Genomic DNA, 18,967 nt, shown 5'->3' with positions numbered 1-18,967 from the left:
GTTATAGCCATATCATTACCAATGTACCTAATCCTAAAGAGGCTTTCTGTTTTAAGGTATTAGCTTTAATTGCATTATAAACAACATTATAAACAATCATGATTAACATGTTATTAAAACAGGGTTTCACTTTTGCCTACTCTTTTTAAATTTTAGTTGGGCAGCCCATGCATTTAATTTATGGATAAATATTAATGGGTTAGGCATATTTGCCCAGAATATTTTACTCCTAAGAAAACAAGATCAGAAAAGTTGGGAGACCACTGATCTAGATAAACCTGTAACAGCCAAACTGCTTGATGTACCAGCTCCCAGACAGATCTTTCCCACCAGCAGTGCCCTCAGCTCTTTATATATACACACACATCCCAAGGGGCCTTCTAAACCCTTTATCCAGGGAACCTTTCCTGAAGACCCAATATTGAAAATGCTCCCCTCCTATGCTCTCACTTGCCCCTTCTCATTTGTGACTGAATTGGTGATCAGTTAAGGTTTTAAAATAAAGGATGCTAAAGTTGTTACATGAGCGGAATCCCCTAAGCTTCAGTGGTTTTGTGCAACGGTGGTTTATTTCTTCTGTCCTGGATTGCCTTGACTTCTTCCACCTTGGAGCTAGAAACACAGGGCATGTGTCCCCAGGACTGGAGAGGGGAGAAATGGAAGGTGGACCCTGGTTCTCTAGCTCTTAACAGCCATAGCCTGGAAGGGACACATGACCTATTTGCTCACACTTGCTTGGCCAGCACTAGTCACATGGCTCTAAACCTTCTGCAGAGGACGCTGGGTAGTGAGGAGCTTCTGGAGATTTGCTGAACACTAGCTGACTTAAAGTCCTGAGCTGTCGTTCGTCAGAGATCCATCCTGTAGTACAGTGACTTGCGTACTGTCCTCTATGGGAGATCAGTAACATTTTTTATACCTGGTAATAGTGAAATCATAGTATCATACTTTTTACTAGACACTCAGTCAAAATATGATTAAGGAATAAGCTAGAGGGTGCCTGGGTCGCTCAGTCAGTTAAATCGAATCACGTCCGGCTCCTGCTCAGCGGAGAGTCGGCTTCTCTCGCTGCAATGCCCCCATCCACACCCTGCGCTCTTTCACTCTCTCTCATTCTAGCTCTCGCTCTATCACAAATACATACATAAAGTCTTTAAAAAAGAAAAAGGAATAAGCTAGGAATATATTTAGAGGCCGGCTAGAGCATGGCTTATACTTAAGAACATCAACATTTTGTTACTCTTGCCTGTTTGACGTCAGAGTGGTCTGGGTAGATGTTCTAGGTATTAGTCTAGAACTGCACTGCCCGGTGTGGTTCCATTAAAAACTCAGTTCCTCATCCCAGTAGCCACACTTAAAGTGTTTGATAGCCACACATGGCTAGTGACTAGTACTGATAGTGCAAATGAAGGACATTTTCACCTTTGCAGAAAGTTCTATTGAAGGGGACTATGTGAAGAATAGTACAAGATTGTTCTAGATTTGGGTGTACATGGTAGAAGAATGAAAACAACCACAGAGAAAATTACTCTTTTTCTGTTTTTAAAAAAGATGTATTTATTTGAGAGAGCGAAAAGGTGCATGTGGGCATGCGCAAGAAGTGGAGGAGCAGAGAGAGGGGAGACATGCAGGCTCCCCGCTGAGCAGAGCCTGACATGGGACTCCGTCTCAGGATCCTGAGATCATGCCCTGAGCAGAAACCAAGACTCAGGCGCTTACCCAACTGTGCCACACCCAGGCCCCCCAGTGAAAGCTACTCTTACAGATAAAGATTCAGGTAACGTTACTTTTCTGCGTAAGAAAGTAGATTCGTTCTTAAAGTAGTCCTAAGCAGTTAGTAAATATCTCAGAAGCTGTTTGGTGGGAGGCAGAATTGGGATAGTAGAGATAGCCTGGGGCTAGGAGTCAGGGGACCTGACTTGAAGCCCTAAATCTCTCTTAATTAGCTGGGAGCCCTTCTGCAAATCACTTAGTCTCTCTGCTCCTTGCTTTTCTCATTTATAACATTTAATATCCAGAGGTGTTATTCCAAGCTATTATTTTATTTTCTCTGAGGTCCCTCCTAATTTAAAATCTTTCTTTTTAATTAGGTCTGTGGGTAAAAGTACAACTTTTTAAGTAAAAGTGACCTTTCTTAAACTCTTCTAAATCTATTTAAACTCATGTATTCAGCCCTTCGGGAACTAGATTCGTTTGCTTCCCAGGGATCTCCCCCAATGCCATTCCTCTGAGCAGGAGCTCCGCCCTCTTTCTTGAGGGCAGCACTCACCGCCACCACCTGCTGCCTTCCCACAGCCACTTGGCATCACCTCGTAGGAGCAAAACTTCTCCCTGCCTTCAAAGACGTTTGGGAAAAGTGAATCTTACTCTATAGAATGGGGAACTTGCAAAAAAAAACAAGCAAAAGAAGTAATTTGGGATCAGAAATATTTCTTTTTGGGGTGTCTGGGTGGCTCAGTCGTTGGGCATCTGCCTTCCGCTGGGGTCGTGATCCCGGGGTCCTGGGATTGAGCCCTGAATTGGGCTCCCTGCTCGGTGGAGGCCTGCTTCTGCCTCTCTCACTCCCCTGCTTGTGTTCCCTCTCTCGCTGTGTCTCTCTCTGTCAAATAAATAAATAAAATCTTTAAAAAAAAAAAAATTCTTTTTTCATGTGGCTAGCCGCCCTCAACCAATGGAACAAAAAACTTTGTCAGATCTTATTCTTGTCACTGAAAGGATGTTTTTTTAGAAACCATTCTCCCTATGGTATCTGCTAGATCACATGTTCTTCTGTTTCACTCATCATGGTTATTGGCCAGAGGCTATCCAAAGGGTGTGCTGTGTGTTTAAGACCACGAAGGCTTCCCTCTTTTTCTAAGACAGCTGCAGTGTCCTGAGCGACCAGGGAGGGGGTGTGGGCTCCTGTGCCCTGGTCTCGCCTGTGCTCAAGCCTCTCCTCTTGGGAGAAGGTGGAGCTGGCTGCCTCTTGCTCCTGATGGATTCGCAGTTGTTTGTAATTTTCTCACAAAATAAATACTCCAAGGCTATAATTTCTCGTTGGTCTCAACCCCAGAAAGTGTATTCTGTTGTTGTTGTTTTTGGAAAGTTTTGAAAATGTCTGTTTGCTGGAGATTATTTCAGTGGGAGCATGTATGTCAGCAGTTTCATTTCTCAGACACATTTTCTTTCTCTTTTCCGTGTCCAAATAACCCTTCAAAATAGCAAGTACCTACGCCTCAATGAGGAATTCATGTCGGAAATTTATTCTCTCCTCTGCTTTTTTTTTTTTTTTCTTCATCTCTCCTCTTTTTCTGAGAAAATCCATAGAAAATAAGAAGGATCTAGACATACTTGGCATTGCCAAGAAAAGTAACAGGCCTTACTGTTGCCTTTACCCAACTTCGAAATTGTACCGTGTTCATTTCATGGTGGGGCAGAGCCACACTGCACGTAGGAATTGCAATTCAGCCTTAGTTGTCTTTTATTTTTAGATTACAACAGAATTCTCAGAAGATACAAATCTTTGGGATTATCTTTCTAGACCAAGCTCACTAGGTAACTCGGTCCAGGAAACAACTCTGTTTTCCTGGCTGCGAAATAAGATGCATTCTAGCTACACTGATGCCCCTTCCTCCCTATTTTTGTCATAGTTCCGCATTTTGTGAATGAGCCTCCGGGTGACCTGCTTTGAGGTCATTAAATGGTCTCTGTTTACAACTCTGTCATGGGGCTTAATGAGTTAACTCCTTTCTCCCTCTTTACATACCTGTTTCCTCTTACTCCCTTTCCTTCCCCAGATGCATTCTTTTCTCCTGGTTGCTTATAAAAGTGGGTTGGTGGTTGGTAGCAAAAGTGGGGCCTGTTTTCATTTTGATTCCTATAAATTACCAAGGGTGCAGAAGTAACAGTAATTGTTTGGCTGGTCCTCGTTAAGCAGGAGGGGGTCTGGGCTGAATTTCCTCAGTAAAACCTTTGTGGACTTTACAACGCAAACACCTCTGCAGCCACCCTGTGCTCAGATAAAAAACAGCCCTCCTGTCCTCTTTGTCTGCTTGTCATCTTTTTGCCCTTTTTTTTTTATTCATGTTCATTTCCTGCCTCCATGCCTCCTCCTTCCTTCTTTTCCGCTCCTTCCTTTCTTGAGACATGGACAGAACAGGTGCCAGCAATTTTCTCAGGGAGTTGGGCAAACAGGAGCATGTCATGATCAAGTTCCTAAAATCCTTTCACTGGTAATTCATTCAGAGTTCTAGATAAATAGGTTATTTCATTGGGGAATAGTAGAGAATTAAAGCAAGTATCTGGAAAATTGAGAAGAAACCAAAACTTGCTTTTCGGTATTAGTTTCAAAATCTGTTAATGGAGTTTTCCTCTAGGACTCACTGTTAAAATGCCTCACTGTTCTACATCTCCCTTACTCCAAATCTGTTAAGCTCCCCACTGGGTGCAGAGCACTGATAGAAAAAAAAAAAAAATGTGAAAAGGTCCTTATTGTGTTTAAAGTACAAAAATTTGAAAAGATTTTCTTGGCATCTCTGAGACCCTAGGATTCATCAGAGACACCCCCTAAACAAGGAGTTCAGCATGCATTGTGCATATGATGGTACTGTCCACGATAGTCTGGTAGTGGCGGCATGGACTGCCGTGTGGCTGTGGATATCGGACCTCCTGCAAACACATGGTTCCCAACAGGTGTGAGAGATGCTCACAGCCCAGACCCTGGCCATGGCTGGGGTCCCAGCCCCTCTCATGCTGGGCTCCCTTGCCCTCCTTGCTGCCCGTACACGGGGCAAGCCTGTAGCACTCGTGCCACAGTAAAATCCCCTTCTGGCTCAAGGGAGCCACTTAAGAGAAGCTTCTTTTAGATAAGAAATGACAGGAGAGTGTTCTTTGGTCTTCCAGCAGCTGTTCAGATCAACATCTTGAATGTGGCCAGCATGTGCGCTAGAGGCAGGGGGCAAGGGGACAGAGCCAGGCCCTGTGGCAGGCAGCCTCACTCACCAGGGCCACCTCTCTCTTTCTCACAACAGAGCAGTGCGGGGGATCGTAGTACCTCTTGGAGTGAGTCCTCTGGCTTATGGGACGTTGGCTCGAACCCTTTGTGACACCGTGCTGCATGGGACGATGACAACTCAGAGAGAAAAAAGGCCCGAGGTCACCCTCGCTTGCCTCCTCTTGGCCACAACAGGCTGCTTTGCTGACTTGGGTGAGTGCTTTCCTTCCCTTTCTCAGCCTGCCCCTCTTACAAGAACACTTTGCCCCTTCATGTCTCATTCAGCAGTGACCCTTTAACAAGGCCTTTCTTTTCCTGGATTTCAACGAACGCTTCATTGCCACTGGCCTTTGGGGGGTACACTTAGTAATACAAGATGAGACATCATCTTGGCTGCCTCATATTGTTGCATTTTAGTATTTTAATCGTTTTAAATATATACGAGCGGAGGAGAAGTAATAGTAACTGCCCTTAACTGAGCATTTACTGTGGGAGATTATGGCAGGCAGTTGACACGCATTGTCCCGGGAGCCAGGTGTTCCTAGCCCCATGCTGTAGGTAAGAAACTGAGATACAGAAAGGCTAGTGACCTGGCTCAGAAGCTGTGGCACTGGGGTTTGGGCCCAGGTCTGTCCAACCCCAAAGCTGAAGCGGCCACTCCAGTCTGCTGTCGTCGTGGTCGCCTTCTGCTTTCTTCTTTCCTCTTCTTTTTTTTCTTCTTTCTCCTTCCTTCTTTCTTCTTCTTCTTTCTTCTTCATCTTCTTCATCTTCTTTTTTTTAAGATTTTATTTATTGTTTTGGCAGAGAGAGAGAGAGATCACAAGTAGGCAGAGAGGCAGGCAGAGAGAGAGAGGGAAGCAGGCTCCCCGCTGAGCAGAGAGCCTGATGCAGGGCTCCATCCAGGACCCTGGGATCATGACCTGAGCCAAAGGCAGAGGCTTAACCCACTGAGCCACCCAGGCACCCCTCCAGTTGCCTTCTGAGAACATGTACAGGTTGGGGAATGGACCCAAGCACCCGGGAGTTCTTCAAGGGAAGATGGACTCCCCCAGGTTGCTCAGCTTGGAAAGGCCACCTGGGTACTGTGCTTCTGAAAAGATCATGTTACTGGCTTCATGGGGATGTTCATTCATGGCTTTGTTCCTATTCTCCCTCCAGACCAGGTCCCTCAGGTCACTGTCCAACCTTCTTCCACGGTCCAGAAGCTCGGAGGAACCGTGATCCTCGGCTGTGTTGTGGAACCCCCATGGATGAACACCACCTGGCGCCTGAATGGGAAGGAGCTGAATGGCTCAGATGATGCTCTGGGCATCCTCATCAGCCGTGGGACCCTCGTCGTTACCGCCCTCAGCAACCGCACCGTGGGACGGTACCAGTGTGTGGCCCGGATGCCTGCGGGAGCTGTGGCCAGCGTGCCGGCCACTGTGACACTAGCCAGTGAGTGCTGCTCCTTGCTCCTCAGCCCTGGGGCTCCTCTCTCCTCCTCTCTCCCATTCTCTTTCTCCCCCAGGCCGTCCATAACCCCTTGTCAGTAGTCTTCATGTGAAAGGGGGCCTTACAATTTGACATTTCAAACCAGAGAGCAGTAGGTGCCCAGCAGTCCCCAGGGGTGGACGACCTTTGGGCCCCTGCGAAGCTGCTCTCTAAGTAGGGGCCTGCTGTGGAGTAAGTGTCTAGAAGGAGGGGAACTCCACGTGGTTGAACTGTTTACAGGCCACAGCTTTCTGCTTTCCCTCTGGCTATGGGTGTGACTGAGCCAGCTGCTCCCTGTCCCCCACCCAGTCCTCCATCCCCCGTCCTCCGGGCAATTATGGTCAGAGCATTTACAGGGCCATGTATAGTCTGAGCAGAGCTGCCCATCCCACATGTGGCCTCCTGTCTGCTTGAGGGGCAAGTGTATTCCATATGCCAGATATATAAATAGTAGAGCACAATGAGAAGGAAAGTGTGACCAAGAGTAAAACGAACAGAAAAGAGGATGAGATTGGGGTACGGTTTGGTCCAAGGAGGATGCCAGATGAAGACTTGATAGTACTCTCAATTTTTAATTATCACTTGAGTGTATTATGGTACCCCAGTGCAAAACACACATTGCCTCATTGTCTACCCATTGTACATACAGGAGGCAAGATTTAAGGAATAGACGTCTGAAGGCTGCGGGGCAGCCCCAATATCCATTCTTAAATGCTGAGTCTACAACCAGGAAATATTAAGAATGACCTCTTATTCCTTGGACCTTGTTCCCTTGTGACCTAGCAGGGTCCCCTTACCCCTGACTACTTGCTTCGGACTTCGATGTCACTGTCCTAATCACCCTCCTGAGGGATGTGTGTTACGGGTCATGCCTAAAGCCTCAAACTTCTGCATTGCTCCTTAAAGTGTGGCTGGGGTCCCTGGGGTGTGCAAGGCATGAGTCCTGCAGGAAAGTATTAGGGGATGAGGAAGTAGACCAGCAGGGGTGAAAAGACCCCTCTCTGCCCTCCCGTTGTCAGGTCCCTGGAGGGACATCCCTCTATGGAAGAGCAGGGCAGAGGCTGCCGGCCCTGTTGCTGTTTTCTTGGGAAGTAGTCAGGCAGCTCTGCCCTTTTCTCGGAGAAGGGAGAAAGCAGGGTGGGTCCTCAGCTGACCCCCCAATGGACTAGGCTGAGCCTGGGCTGCCTCTTGCTGCCTCCTCACACAGTGGGAACCATTTTCCTTGGTGGCAGCATGAGCACATGAATCTGAGCCCCGGGCCTCTGGGAGGTAGGCTGTGCATGGTCAGAGGGAGGCAGGCCCTGGGCCACCAGCTGGGCCCTCCCCTCCACCTGTGCTTGTGGGTGTGAGGAGGAGGGTACGGGCAGACTTAGGTGAGGAGGGCTGAGGATTGGGAAGGGGTCATCTCGTCGTATAAGAAGGGCTGAGGTCTGCACTCCTACGATCATATTCCTCTTTTATATTTTCCAATTGTAATGAAAATCACATTACAAAAAGTACAGAATTTATATATATTATATATAATAACATTTCCCCTCAGCCCACCATCGTCACACAGCCACCATTTGCCATTTTGAAGGATACTTTCCAATCTTGATCCATACCCATACTTTCTTTTTTTATCGAAGTATCTAATTGACACACAGTATCAGTTTCAGGTGTACAAGATAATGGTTTGATATTTGGGTGCCTTGTGACATGGTCACCACAATAAGCCTACGTACCATCTGCCGCCACACACAGTCACCTTTACTGATTGTATTCCCTGTGCTGTACATTATATCCCCATGGCTTATTTTATGACTGGAAGCTTGGACCACTTGATCTCCTTCACTAATCCCCCCCCCCCCCCCCAGCCCTTCCTCTCTGACAACCAGGACTCTATTCTGTGTCCGTGAGTCTGGGTTTTATTTTGTTTTGTCTTTTAGATTCTACCTGTAAGTGAAATCATGGCGTACCTGTCTTTCTCTGACTCATGTCACTGAGCCTGAGGGTATGCCCATACTTTCACACTGTCATAGCGACCTACTGAATATACAGCTTCTGTCCATATTCTCTCCCCCTCAGCATTGTGTGGTAAGCACCTTCCCTTAGCCATATGACTATATTTACTTTTCTTTTTCTAGAGTTCTAGAGTTCTAGAGTTGAGTATAAATGCATCCAGTAAAGTACACAAAGTCAACAACTGATGCATTTTTCTTATGTCCACCCCAAGTAACCATCTCTTTAGTGGGTCCCCCCTTCCCCTTACCTAGTCATCTGTCCCCCACAGCCTGCAGCAGAGCAGAATCAGAGTTACCAATGGCCCTCGAACATGCCTTGAGTGGATCTACCATATGTACTGATTGTGGGCCATTAGGTCACTTCTAGTGGTTCATTATTACAAGTAAGATGTGCCTTTTAGTAGCGTTCGTGCCTTTAAAGGATAGCGTTGCTCATCTGCAGATGGTCAGCATGTGTCTGTGAAGGCTCAGGAAACTCCACAACCATTTACTTGGCCTCATTAGGAGCCAGACTGAACGTTTTATTTGGAGAAAGGGATAGTTGGAGAGTACAAGATTTATGTTAGAGCCCTCCTTCTACTTTAAGGTGTATCTGTATGAGGAGAAACCATTTTTCACCTTTATTTTTAAAAAAATTCCTGGCCACTTCTTTCTGTGGCACTTAAAGGGATCTGCAGTTGACAGTGAGGACAAAGGGGAGGGTTTGGTTGCATCCCAGAAGGCCCAGGGAGAGAAGAAGTGGGTTGTGCGGAAGCCCAGTGAATCTTGCTTGAAAGCCAAGAACTGTTGGCTTGTCGTGGAGACATGAATCAGAAGTGAAATGTTTGGAGCTGACTGGAGGGACGGAGAAGTGCTGGAAATGAGAGCAGGCTCTGAGGAGCTGTGGCCACGGAGTAGAACTGCAGCCTGCCCAGCCCGGAGGAGGCAGGGGGAAGGCGGAAGCAGAGGCAGAATGGGGTGCTGTCTTTGGGCTAATGCCATGGGGGATTTGGCCCAGACTCAGCAGTTAGATTAAGTTTCTGAAAGCACATTCCTGAGCAGAATGGGGGCTGTGTTTTGCTGGTTGGCTGATGGAGGGAGGCTGAGTGGTGAAGGGATTACCAAGGCATGGTCTGCATTTAGAGGCAAGGCTGGGCAGTGGCATGCGGGCGCGCACACACACACCCACCCACACTTAGCACTTAAGGCTTCCTTTTCCTCTGGCCTCTTTCGTGTGCATTCAGATGTTCATCCTTAGACAAAGCACTCACTGTTTGGCCTACCTAACAAGGTGCTGCCTCCTATGTCTTCATGAACTCCTAGATCACTGGAGCCTTTTGATGGTGGGGGCTTGGATCTGGCTTGAGGATTCAGGGGTATGGAGGAGACCTCTAACAAGAACATTCCTAGTCCAGACCTCTTTGACTTAGATGCTGGGGGCTGGGGTTATGCTTGGACTTCACCCCTGTCTGGACATTGGCTTCTGGTCTTCAGTAGAAGCAGAACGGCTTATACATACAGGCACACCTTGGAGATGTCGTGAGTTTGGTTCCAGATGACTCACAAGAGCGTGAGTCAAATGAATTTTTTGGTATCCTGGTGTATATAAAAGTTACGTTTATACTATCATACAGTCTATTAAGTGTGCGATAGCATTATGACTAAAAAAAAGTTTGTTCCTTACTTAAAAAATATTTTATTGCTCAAAAGGTCTAACCATCAACTGAGCCTACAGCAAGATGTAATCACTGATCACAGATCACCATAACAAATATAATAATGATGAAAAGATTTGAGATATTATGAGCATTAATAAAATGTGACACAGAAAATGAGCACATGCTGTTGGGAAAATGGCACTAATACACGTGTTTGATGCAGGATTGCCACAAACCTTCAATTCGCTAAAAAAAGAAAAAAAGTATAAAATTTTATCATATTATATATATTTACATATATTATAAATATATTTATACATATTTTGTGTGTGTGTGTGTGTGTGTGTGTGTGAAGGAGAAGGAAACAAAGGCAGAAATAGATTTATTTTAAAGAACTGGTTGACAGGATTGTGGAGGCTGATGAGTCCGGAATTCATCGAGCGAGCCAGCAGGCTGGAGATCTGGGAGTCCCCCCAGCAAACTGCAGAGCACCTGTTCTCCAGCACTGGGTTTAGTGTTTGGATGTTCTGGAGATTGGTGTCCTGAGAGTTGGGGGTGTGTTCCAAGTTTCCAGCAGAGCACAGGAAGACCTAACCCTTGCCTTTAAGGAGCTCTTAATCTAACGGAAAAGGCTGACTGCCATAACGTGTTAGCCCTAAAGCCAGTCAGTCCCCAACAGAGACAGAAACAGATTTGCCTGGGAGCTCAGGCTGACAGTGATTCATTTCAGTTTCAGGGGTTGGAGGAAGATTTGGGAGTTGAGCCTTTAAAACAGTGTGTGGGGAACAATCTTTCTCTCTCATTCCTTGAGTTCTCTCATACCTTTCTAGGACCTTCAACAACTAAATTTTGCTCTTAGCATTGTGTACCTTAGATTTAAGTCCATTGCAGTTTCTGGAACGGTGCAGATGCAACCACAGGGAGCTCGATTTCCACAGTGAGGTAATTCCATGGTAAGTTCAGGGACAGCCTGAATGAAGCCACTAGATGATCGTCTCTCTCTTGCTACCCCATCGGATTCTGCCTTAACTCTCCCCCATTTCTCACTGTTTGTTTCTCTTTTCCCTTTGGGAATGTATGTTCTGTGATTAATAAAGGAAACCTCAGAGTGTTTTCTCCAGGGCCACTCCTCTCTGCCAGTCTGCTTCAGCCAACCAGTGACTCCTTGACTAAACAAGAAGGAACCATTCGCTCCAAGTTGGGAAAACATTTGTTGTTAGCTTAGGCTTCTGAGGGAATCCTGTGCAAGCCCTTTGCTTTGCAACAAGTGGGTGGTGGCAGGAAGAAGAGTTGGGGAAGGAAAGGAAACACAGGTGGCGTCCGAGCTTGCCCAGGACGGGAAAGGAGCCCACAGCCGGAGGCTGGGCTGGTGATTCTGCCAGGCTGGGGAGATCGAGTCAGCTCTATAGGGTGGTGGACACGGTCGGAAAGGGAGAATGAGCCTCAATGTGAGGTGTAGCTGCTTTATACTGTAAGTTTTATTTTACTTTGCCAATTGGACAAGGAAATTAGTGACCATTTACACCCAAAAGGAGCTAAGCAACTTGAATATCTAAATAGGAAATAACTAAAGAATACCTTATAGTATTAAACCAAGTCCTCTTAACCAAAGTGCTGCTTTCTACTGGATACAGGCAGAAATTCATGCCTCACAAAAATTTCCCCTGATATTCTGGTGAAATCTTCAACACTAACCCCATCAGGCCTGGTGCAAGTGCCCAGACAAAGCTGTAGTGTGAGCTCAGGTCAGGGCATCATGGCAGCGCAGCAGCTGTCTGCCCCAAACAGCCAGGGTTCCAGTTCTCTATTGAGTGATGGTCATAGTTTACCAAAGTTTACCTCAGGTCCACGGTGCATCTTCTACTAAAGACACATTTACAATTCCTACCCTTCTCTCCTCAGCATGTTCTTTGCACACACAGCCACATGCTTAAGTAAAAGTAAAAATCTTAGGTCCATCTTCTAATCTAAGAGTGAAGGGAGGACCTCATAGTGTGTTAAGCAGGTACCACCTATAAATTCAATGAGCCAGAGCAGACTTTGCTCAGGAAGGTGAGGGACGCATTAATTAGCTTACTTGAAATCACTGGAGCCCTCTAATGAACATGATGCAAGATGGTTCCTTTAAAATAAAAAAGTCAGGAGAGCAGATGAGTCCTTTGGCTCCCCCTTTTCTATGTGTGGAAAAGCTTAGGGATTTCCACCTTGACCTTGTTCATAGACTTTCAACCCTTCCTGGAGCCTGGTAATAACCCCAAGAACAATAGAACAGCGAGTCTGTCCTGCAGGTGGGTCCGTGTTCACATCTAAGATAAAGACAGTCCCTCAATAGTGAGCAAAAATGTCAGCAAAGGGGGAAAAACATTTGCTGAGGCAAAAACAGCATTTTTTTTTTCCTGAGGGAAAATGACTGTGCTCCTTTACCTACAAACGCATGAAGACTTTAGGGATCACAGAACAGGACTCAGGCTGCGGCGTGGCACTTAAGCCCCTCCCTCAGCCTCACCTCCCACTCTAGACCCACCAAACTCTGCCACTTTCTCATCTCATCTTGCAGATTCCCCTTGTTTGGGGAATGGTGCCCCCCCTGCCTGCAGCACCATCTTTTGCATTCCCTTTGCTAGACATGCCTGTATCCCTTCGGATAACAATTCCTTCTCCATTTTTAAGACTTGAATATCTTCTCCGGGAGTCTTTTCTCGATGCCCTCAACATCTGGAGTGGGGTCTCCTCTTCCCAGCTTCCTCAGCCTTCCTGTGTTTCCTTCTCTAGCCCTCTCATTTGCCTGGAGTACAGGGACTGCTGCCATTCATCTCTGGGACCACACAGCTTCCCACAGGACCTGGCATGCAGTAGGCCTTCAGTGAATGTCTAGAAAGAGGAAGACTCCCAGATAAAATGTGTCTGAAGTCTAGAAGGTCAAAAGGGGCATGCAAAAGGCAAGCAGAGTTTTCTTCTCCAAACCCTGATCTATGAAGAGGCTTAAGGGAATTAAAAAGGATGAAGCAAGGACTTAGGATATAAACCGGTTGAAGATACAAAGAGATTCGGGGAGGGTTCAGAAAAATTGATGGATGTCAAAGCCTAAAGGGCTGTTTAAAAGGAATTGAGATGTTTGGGGGAAACTGGAAACTTCAAAGGGAGATGCCAGTGGATGAGGCTCAGCATTCTATCAGACACTTCATGGGACGCTCTCAGAGGTGCTGGGCAGCTTGCATCAGTAGCCACCACTGCTTGTGGGAATATGTAGTTCCCAGGTATTCCCAGGAATATGTAGTGCCCAGGTGGGCAGAAAAAGTGGAGCCACTTTGGGCCCCGCTGGCCTTTGGACAGTGCCCGTGCCTCCCACCCAGGGTTCTGCATGTAAGAACCATGCTGGGGCTCTCCTCTCCATCCTGCTGAGTGTGTTGGCCTCCGTTTTCTTTCCCCTCCCTCTTCCCGTACAGGCCACCAGCCTGCCAAAGACTCTGCCAGGATCTAACTCGGGCTCTCAGGATCCTAGACCACCAGGATTCACATTAATTTTCCCATTACTAAGTTTGTAGTTTATATTTGGTTGATCAGAGAAATATGTATGATGTGGGTTGCTGGCAAGTAAATCTTCTTTTTTTTTTTTCCTTCTCTTAAGTGTATTTTTCAAACCATTTCATTCCTTCATTGAGTCCAAAAGAAACTCCCAAGTTCTGCTAACCAGGCCTACCTCATCGCAGCACTGAAGTCAGATAGATGAGATGGCCTGCAGACATCTCTGTTCATCTGGCTGCCAGACTCCATGGAGACGTGGCTTCCATCCTTGTCTTCAAGGATTAATCACATTTCTTGTTCTCTTATTTAAAAAAAAATATTTTTAATGATTTAAGCCAAGAAATTCCTGAAGCCTTAGGCCAGTTTATCGCACATCATTTAATGACATTGCAAACTGGGTTCTTTTTATTTTCCCTTGTTCCTATCATGTTCCTCCCTATATGCCCTTTCTCCTCTCCTGCCCACCTCTGGTCTTGGCTTTGATCTTCTGCCCTCATCCTCCTAGTTCTTCCGTCTCTCCTGCATCCTCGGCTTCCTCCCACGGCTCAAATCTGAGTACAGACCCCACCTCAACTCAAGGGGAAAGAAAGAAACACAAGATGAAACAACTAATGTATTTGGCATCTGCAAGCGTTTTTTAATTTTTTTTTTACCCCTATGGAAACTGTTTTTACTTAAATAAGAGACAGCATGCCTTGCTTTCATTGGAAAGTGTGTTTGAAAAATTTCATGCCATGTTTCCATGGCTCTCAGGAGAGAGTTTTGGAGCCAAAATTATTTGTGCAATTGGACAGGCAAGAAAAAACTCCTAACAAAAACAAACATATTTATCCACTCTCCTGGACTGCAGAGGGAAGATGAAAACTGCCTCTGCCAACCCCTCTGCCCTTTCTGGGTTGCTCCAGAGCTCAAGGGGACCCGATTTAGGCTGGAATGCTGTTGTAGAGATGGTAGGGACTAAGCTTGCAGGTACTACCTCTTGCAAATTATCATATGCTGCCTTGTGTGTTGTTTGTACCTGTCTCCTCTACAGAGTAACTGTATTTTTGTATTCATGATCTCTTCTGCAGTGCCTGACAAACTAGACGGTTCTGTAGCTCCTGGCTGAATGAGTGAGTCAGTGATGTCTGGTAGGATGATTATGTGCCAGATATCTACTACGGGGTAGACCCATTTTGCTCAGCCTTGTGGGCTGCAGTTCAGTTTGGTTTCAGTGGTCTGTGTAATACGGCTACAGACTTGCAAAATGCTTAATCACTACCCAGAATGCATGGCTTCCGAGATACCTGCCCATGCCACAGTGAACCCCATCCCTACTGGGTGCCAGGCTTTCTGGCCTCATCTGCTTCTGAGCTGATTGCCGTGGTTTGCCCCTTGTAGAGCCCTTTATTTCAGAGGACTAACCTTTGGGATCCTGTCAAGACATAGGTCCTCAGGTAACTTGGAGGTCGAGAATAGTGTTGTGAGTGCGCATCAGTGAAGCCCACACAGGGAGGCAATGCTTGGGACCCATCACCCTCTCAAACTCCACCTCCAAGTCCATCCTGGAGAGCAGTGAGCTGTGGGCTCCGCCAGACACACCTCTCCATTTTACTTCCCTTGAACCTTTGCCATCTTCTAGTGTCTTCAAGGGTGAGGGAAGGGCCACAGGGTCAGCCATGTCACTGAGGAGGACTACATTAGGGTGAAGTCTTTCTGTGATTTGTGACGTTCGCCATAGACGCAGCAAGCCACCGCAAAGACATTTGAGGCCTGGAGGCCATGAGAGTTCGGGAGTAGAATGATCTGTCCAGAAACTTGCCAGCGGCCCAAAGGCTACTGAGCCATGCTGACAACATTGCCAAGAGAGCCCCATGCGGTGCCCCCACAATCTGGTGGAACCCACCCAGACCGCAGCAGATGAGTACAGGCTTGTCTTCAGGCAAGAGGGTGGGATGGGCCTGACTACTTAAGAAATGCCTGGTGGGTAGAATATGACTTTTTTTTTAAGTGTTCAGCTGAGTTCATGGAAATGGGGATGTGGGTGATGCCATGCGGCCTCCAGCCAAAAGGCACCATCTTACCTGACTTCTTACTTAACGGAACTTTGACTTGCAGCCCAAGAGAGGTCTCAGGGAGGGGAGGGCCAATGAGGAAACACTTTGAAATCTACACAAATCTACTGAACGCTCCACACTGCCCTCTAGGCCCAGTGTGGAGCCCAGAGCAGCCTGGGGACTGGTCAGGAACCCGGCTTGGCAGACAAAGGGGCCTGGGAACAGGCTGGTTTCCTTCACTGGCAGCCCGCTAGAGCTCTGCATCTGCCTCTGGATTACCCCGGGGGACGTTCTGCTATGGTGCGAGGCACCCCGTAACTGGATGTGTAAATTCTAGAACAGTTGGGGGGAGGAGACTGCAATTAAGATTGACAGTTTTGTGTCATGGGAATTCTAGAACATATACCAAATACTGTCATTGAATTCATAGCTCTGCTGAGCTGAAGGAAGGATCTGAGCTACAAGATGAGAAGAAATTCAAAGGGGCTTGCTGTTAAACTTGCCTATTTGTAGTCTGTCATGGGACCCTGGTGGTGGCAGCCACACCCACAGGCTTCTCCCAATTCTTGTTTTCCTCCCCGTTTTCCCTTGGCCCGGAAGGCAGGCGCCTGCCGTACCCTCTAAATGTGAAGGGGAAACCCGGAGCCCATCACACAATTTGTGTCTGAACGAATCCCTGCCATCGGTGTATCCAAGGGTTCTGTGGAAATCGCGTATCAGGATACATCTTACGTTAAGAAATGGAGGACTTAGAAGGAAGGAACTGGGCAGGGTTGTGTATGCAGCCCAAACTATTTGAACTTTGTTAGAAAGCAAACAGAGACCCTCTAAACCAGGAGATGGCCCCCAAAACCAGGGTGTCTGGCCTGTTGAGAGCTGTGAGACAAGAGTGGGCCTAGTAACACTTGATTAGTGCAGACATGTTAATAAAATAGCTGGAAGAATTCACAGAGAGGATGCACGAGAGGGCTCTGGGGGGAAGGCAAGAGGATTAAAGCAGCAAAAACATTCCTCTAATGGACTTCTCAAACACACCAGCCCACAGGCAAGGGCAGGTGTCCTGTCAAACCACTTCCCCCTGAAACCCTATCCATCATTCTGCAGGGCGGCCTGTTAACCCCATTTGGAATTGAAGGGCCTGCCCTCTAGGCCCAGTGTGGAGCCCAGAGCAGCCTGGGGACTGGTCAGGAACCCGGCTTGGCAGACAAAGGGGCCTGGGAACTGGCTGGTTTCCTTCACTGGCAGCCCGCTAGAGCTCTGCATCTGCCTCATCTGGTGGCTGATTAGGCCATGAGTGATCACATATCTCCAGCCCACCCCCTCCCCAGTCTGCCTAAAAACACTAGAGAGGGGTGCTCTGATTTTCAGATCCATCATCACTTTGTTCCTCTGCCTTTGGTCCCTTAGTGAGACTCCACTTCTGCTCCAGCAGCCAAACTGGATGTGTTTTTCCAGTGAAGCACCAGCTAAAGCTGAAGCTCAGGAGGAACAGGGAGGGGACAGGGCCAAGGACCCAAGTACTGCTTATTTGTTTTGAAGCCAGGAAGGCAGGCCTGCCAGGAGGATGCCCAGCTGGGGTGTCCTCGGTCCTGCCCACACGGGCTGTTGTGCACATGTTGGCATCAGAACAGAGGGGCCGTCTGGCCACATGGTTGACCGGTGCCCAACTTTGTGCCTCTCCCACTGCACAGCTTTCTGTCTCCAACTTAGCAGTTGTCAGAGGGTGCAGAAGGAGCCAAGAGGAGCGAGGGGGGGCGGCTGTGTTTTGTGGTGGGGGGTCGGTGAGGTGGGTGCACGGAGGAGTATGTGCCTTGTGCCTGGGTAAGCTCTCAATTACAGTGGGGCAAGAGCCTGGGCCATTAACATGGAGATGGCTTTCTGGTGCCAAACTCCTTTCTTTCTTGTTAAATGATCTGTTAGGTTTAAGTGTATCTTTGCTTGAGGCAAATTTCCTTGGACTGAAATAAAGCAGAGGAGGGAAAAAACAAAAACAAAAAAACAAAACCCCAACCTCAGAAAATCTTGGTGGAGTAGTTTCAGATTTATAGGACCGTGGATGAGAGTACTTCTCGGTGACGGGAATTTTCCAGATGCCCCTGAGAGGACAATCTCTCACGGCTCGCTTTGTGGGGAGCCTCCTGACTTGGCAGGTACGGCACACACTGAGCAGAGGAGAATTCAGGCCTTTGCATCGTTTAAGTGCATTGCTTTTGAAAGGCAGTTAGCAATATTTAGCCAGAACACACTGCGCAGGCCGTCCACCCTCTCCCATAGTCCGTATCTCCTTCCTCTCTGAGGAGAAACACATCCGCTGTCTTGGCTGAGAAGCACAGTCAGGACCAGATGCCATAATTTGGGGGGTCTAATTCAAATTGAAAATGTGGAGTCTTTTGCTCAGACGCGAAGGATTTGAAGAGGTTGATAGCAGAGCATTGACGTGAGCACTGGCCCCTTCCACGCTGCACAGAGTGCACTCCCAGGAAGCTGGCCTTGGGCTCAAACTTCCCAGTTGTGCATTCATTCGGCAGAGATTTACAGAGCATATACTGCATCCTGAATACTGTGCAGTGGGCCTTGGGGTTGGGGCGTGGAATAGGCTGCCCCCTAGGAATTCACAATTCAGCTGGAGTCAGATGATCCCACATACAAAGTTACACAATGACGAGATAACTCTTTAAAAGCCCGGAAGATTCTATACCCACCCAAAGGAAGGAATCCATAAGGGAGATCTCCCCTGGGCCCCTACATATCACTTGCTCAGCTCAGAAAGCAAAAGTAAAAGAAGGAGATAGAAACGAATGGGGCAATCTGTCTGTTTTTGCCGGGCCAATCGTGAACAGCATGTATTTCCGACTCTACCTTCATCACAGCTAATTCACATCTCTCTGTGACTCCAGAGGTAACCTCTCAAGCAGCAGTTGATTTTCATAATAACCATGCTTAGATAAAAGTTTCGTAGAAAATATGTTGTGCTAGACCTCTGTCCTTGAGCCTGCAGTGTAGATGAAACACAACCAGGAAATTTGAGTTCATAGGCAACATAAAGGGGCATCTTGTACCTGATTTGAGAGTCCCAGCTTTCAGGATAGTCCTTCATTCGGTTGTTCAGCATTGACTGAGCATGTGCTTAGACCAGGCCCTGGGTTAGGCTCAGAGGACACATATACAAACAAGACGGTGCCTGCCCCTAATAAGTTCACACTCAAATACTATAATCAGAGGGACAGTGATCCTTCCAAAGAAACAAAAGGACTTTCCTATCCTGGCATGGTTTGTCTAAAAGCTGGAAAGTTCCATTAAGTAGGAAACCTTCTGACCTCA

At 47.3% G+C, this 18,967-nt stretch overlaps 1 protein-coding gene across 4 annotated transcripts in view; it reads left to right on the top strand.

Moving 5' to 3' along the window:
- The window catches only part of BOC (BOC cell adhesion associated, oncogene regulated), a 67,527-nt gene that overhangs the window by 28,818 nt on the left and 19,742 nt on the right, over nucleotides 1-18,967 (top strand). For all 4 annotated transcript variants that reach the window (XM_059391965.1, XM_059391963.1, XM_059391964.1 and 1 more), the window contains 2 exons: nucleotides 5,010-5,185; nucleotides 6,131-6,409. In XM_059391965.1, the coding sequence (XP_059247948.1) occupies nucleotides 5,104-5,185; nucleotides 6,131-6,409 (361 nt within the window). In that variant the 5' untranslated portion in view covers nucleotides 5,010-5,103. The remainder of the gene's footprint in view (nucleotides 1-5,009; nucleotides 5,186-6,130; nucleotides 6,410-18,967) is intronic.

This window comes from Mustela nigripes, chromosome 2 (genome assembly GCF_022355385.1).
Source record: "Mustela nigripes isolate SB6536 chromosome 2, MUSNIG.SB6536, whole genome shotgun sequence".
Lineage (NCBI taxonomy): Eukaryota > Metazoa > Chordata > Mammalia > Carnivora > Mustelidae > Mustela > Mustela nigripes.
The sequence above is the reverse complement of the archived record's forward strand: the minus strand, read 5'-3'. Positions and strand labels throughout refer to the sequence as shown.